The sequence below is a fragment of the Coffea eugenioides genome, chromosome 5 (genome assembly GCF_003713205.1).
Source record: "Coffea eugenioides isolate CCC68of chromosome 5, Ceug_1.0, whole genome shotgun sequence".
NCBI classification, from domain to species: domain Eukaryota; kingdom Viridiplantae; phylum Streptophyta; class Magnoliopsida; order Gentianales; family Rubiaceae; genus Coffea; species Coffea eugenioides.
Genome location: NC_040039.1, coordinates 355219 through 358582, shown reverse-complemented (window position 1 = coordinate 358582; position 3364 = coordinate 355219). Strand labels below are relative to the sequence as shown.

Sequence of the window (3364 nt, the reverse complement as noted above, 5' to 3'; positions counted from 1 at the left end):
GAAAACAAGGTTGTATTCTGCTTTCTAGAGGGCAAAAAATATCGATTAATTAAAACATATAGAGGACAAAATTATAACTATATCAAAATTATTTTAGAACACAAATATAAAAGTTCTTCTACTAGAGAACAATTGTCGTTACTACAATGAGGTCATTGATATACATGTTCACGTCACATGCGATCGCATACTTAATCTTGTTTTATTTTCCCTCTTTCTTGTGGTGTGCAACTGTTTTGTTTATTATAATAAGAACGATTTTTCACCTTGCATTTTTAATGTTTCTTCAATTTATTTAATTTTGCTCCCAACCCAAAAATATTCACCTCCAAATCCTTTTGATTGAACAGTAGATTACTTGCCAAATTTTATTTATTTGTATCCCTCCAATTTCTTTCTTTTCCCTTATTTATTTCTTCTAGGTACAAAACAGACAGCACACTAAAATAAACTATTGCATAGATTAATCCTGGAGAAAGCTACTCCCCTAACATTTTCAAGAAAAAGTGGGCACAATAGGGGAGAAGAATAAACATCGACTTAAAAGAAGAAAAAGCTTTTCATCCATAAAAATCGATGCGTCTGGTGTTTTAGACGCCACAATAGGCCTTCAGTGGATTTGGAGTATTCAAATTATCATCTGTGCTCAAGAATCGGAGATAACCAAAATTGTCCAATGGCTTATATAATAAGGGGTGTTCATCATCAACCAGCTCTGTTGGTGTCTCTACCAATTTCTTGCAATAGGCAAACTGTGCAATCGAATGCCTTTCTTTTCCCTTCATAGTTACTCTATGAAATGGGGAATGCACTCTACCGTTGCTCCACGCCTGCATTTCAAAAATGTATACAATCAATGTATTAATATCCACTATACAAGTCAGCATTTACAAAAAAAAATACCGAAAGTTATGGCACAAATGCCATGCCAATATTCTAGATGATTAAGGTAGTAACATCTGTGAGGCCTTTTTCCTTTTCGTTTTAATTTGACCATAACACATCCAACTTAGATAATGTATGGCGAAGCCATTATTGAATCAAGTTTTCTAATTGAACCAAAGTTTTTTAACTTTGTTTTTTGCCTTTTACATAATGTTGTAGTATTTTAATAAAATAATTAAATTCTGAATTAAATGTGCATGTTACAAGGGAAATAAATTAGTGAAAATTTTCTGAAATTTATAGGTGTTTGAATGGTTTTTCCTGGAGATTTATTATATGAAATTATGACTTTTCAATTACTTCGAGGTATTGTAACTTACAATTCAAATTTGGATTGAATGGGTATTGACCAAAGAATGTGAAATTATCATTTTTCAATTACAATAAGTTTTTTGTAACCTACAATATAAAATTGAATGTGTTTTGAATGGCCAATAATTTCAGCATTTACTTAGTATTTTATTAGGAATATAGGTTATGTTTATCTAACTTTTCTTCACATATATATATATATATATATGTATGCATAGTTGAGATAGAAAAGTTCTACTACAACAGTTTATGTCTTTTGAGTCTAAATTCATTATTTTCTATATCATAGTTAGACAAGAAAATAATAAGGCATTTATAAAGGTATACTCTCCTAGTTGTGTAGTCTAAAGAGAGTGTTAGTAAGTATGGCTGAAATGGTGTATCTTGAAAATGACAAGTTAGAAAACCTGTTGCATTAGAGTTGATTCTTTTATAAAGGTTTGAATCACTTTAAAGAGAAACAGAAATATCCGTGTCTCAACCCTCCACACTTGAGTATTAATATATTGTTATTGTCTAATCTTTCTTCTGCATATTTGTTTTCATTTTTGTTCCAGGGGAAAACACATAACAATTGTCCCGGTATATTCATGACAAAGGGAAATGATTTGAAAAGGAAAATGGAATTTTAAAACATGGATTTTTAGAGGATTGCAATGTTGTAACTAATCAAGTTTAATATGATCCAGGCTTGCACATTTAATGACAAAAAAGAAAATATCTCACCGAGAATACATCTCCAGCCATGATTATTACGGAGGAAGGAGGAAAATCAATAGGAATCCAGCTTCCATTCTTCAACTGAACTTCTAAACCATCAGCTTCATTCTGTTGAAGTATGGTTATGAAGTTCTTGTCAGTATGAGGAGGAACGCCGACATTCATCTCATTCTGTTCGGGTACCCTGTACCTTATCAATCTAACAGTATAAGTCACTGATCCCACATGAGATTCGTGGTACTTCTCCACACCATAGCTTTCAAACACCAATTTGCTCACCATTTTATCTAATTCTGCGACTTGATTTGCATACCAATGAAACAGTTCACTAGTCATGGGAGGGCATATTCAAAAAAAAAAGAAAAGAAAAGGTAAGCATTTCGGATATGAATAATGCATAGTAGCAATAAACTATAAGAAGAATTACATATTAATGGAAACAAGTTTACCAGAAATGGTTATTTTTGGAGGGCCACATCTGATTTGCAAACTTCTCGACTGCTTCAAGATTTGTTGCATCTTCAATGCTCATGCTTTCGTAGAGGTCCACGTTGGGTCTTGGCCGAGCATAACCAATGAGGGGAGTTTGAGAAGTGTTTCGGACTTTAATCTCCAACGGGAGGTTAAACAAATCTTGCAGCTCAGAGAATATGGAATCACTAACCTCTGAAGGATAGTTATCATGAACAGCTATGAAACAGCCATACTCTTCAAATGCCCGTGTGACAATGTTTCGCGCTTCAGTCCAAGAATCTTTTCCGGATCTTAGGATTTCCTCCGTTAAATTTATGACCGGAAGCCTGATATTTGAAGCGCATTCCATGGTTTTAGGCAGCCTCTTTCCTTATACGCACTTCCCGTAGCTCAATTTAGCCTGATCAATTAGCAATAAGGGATAGCCAATGCTGGTATTTGAAGAGCCAAGAGGTTAAACAATTCAGAATAATATGGCAAACCGGCTAAGTTCTTTTCCAATTACGTAGTATATTTATAGACATAAATTCAAGTGAGCTAGGTCTCATTCTTTCTTCTTTCTTTTTCAAATTTCAACAAGGGAAGTGTACATTAATTAGTACTAATTACATAGTACGTTCAGTCTCTCTTTCTCAACGAGTGGTGTACATTAATTACATAGTGCTGATAAGTTCTATGTGGGACTACTGCCCAGTCTTTTCCAATCACGCAGTACATGGTAGATAGTACATTTGTTAGACGTCAACTCGAACCAGGCTGGTCTCGTTCGTTGTTTTCTGCTGAGGTTGGTGTGCAATATTACACATATCAAAGGCGTGCAATGTACACTAATCAACAAACCAACTACTCTGCTGCTAGAGTAACAGAGTAGTTGGCCGTCAAGAAAGTTTTATTTGGATATAGGTTAAGGATC

The 3364-nt window shown here is 34.1% G+C and overlaps 1 protein-coding gene across 1 annotated transcript; it reads right to left on the bottom strand.

Annotated features, from left to right (window-relative positions):
* Nucleotides 1-336: 336 nt before the first annotated feature.
* LOC113772173 (2-oxoglutarate-dependent dioxygenase AOP3-like) lies at nt 337-2891 on the bottom strand. The gene is made up of 3 exons (XM_027316745.1): nt 2427-2891; nt 1984-2305; nt 337-830 (listed from the first exon to the last, which is right to left on the bottom strand). The coding sequence occupies exons 1-3, from the start codon at nt 2798-2800 to the stop codon at nt 591-593; spliced, it is 936 nt and encodes a 311-aa protein (XP_027172546.1). The 5' UTR covers nt 2801-2891; the 3' UTR covers nt 337-590.
* Between the last annotated feature and the right edge of the window lie 473 nt (nt 2892-3364).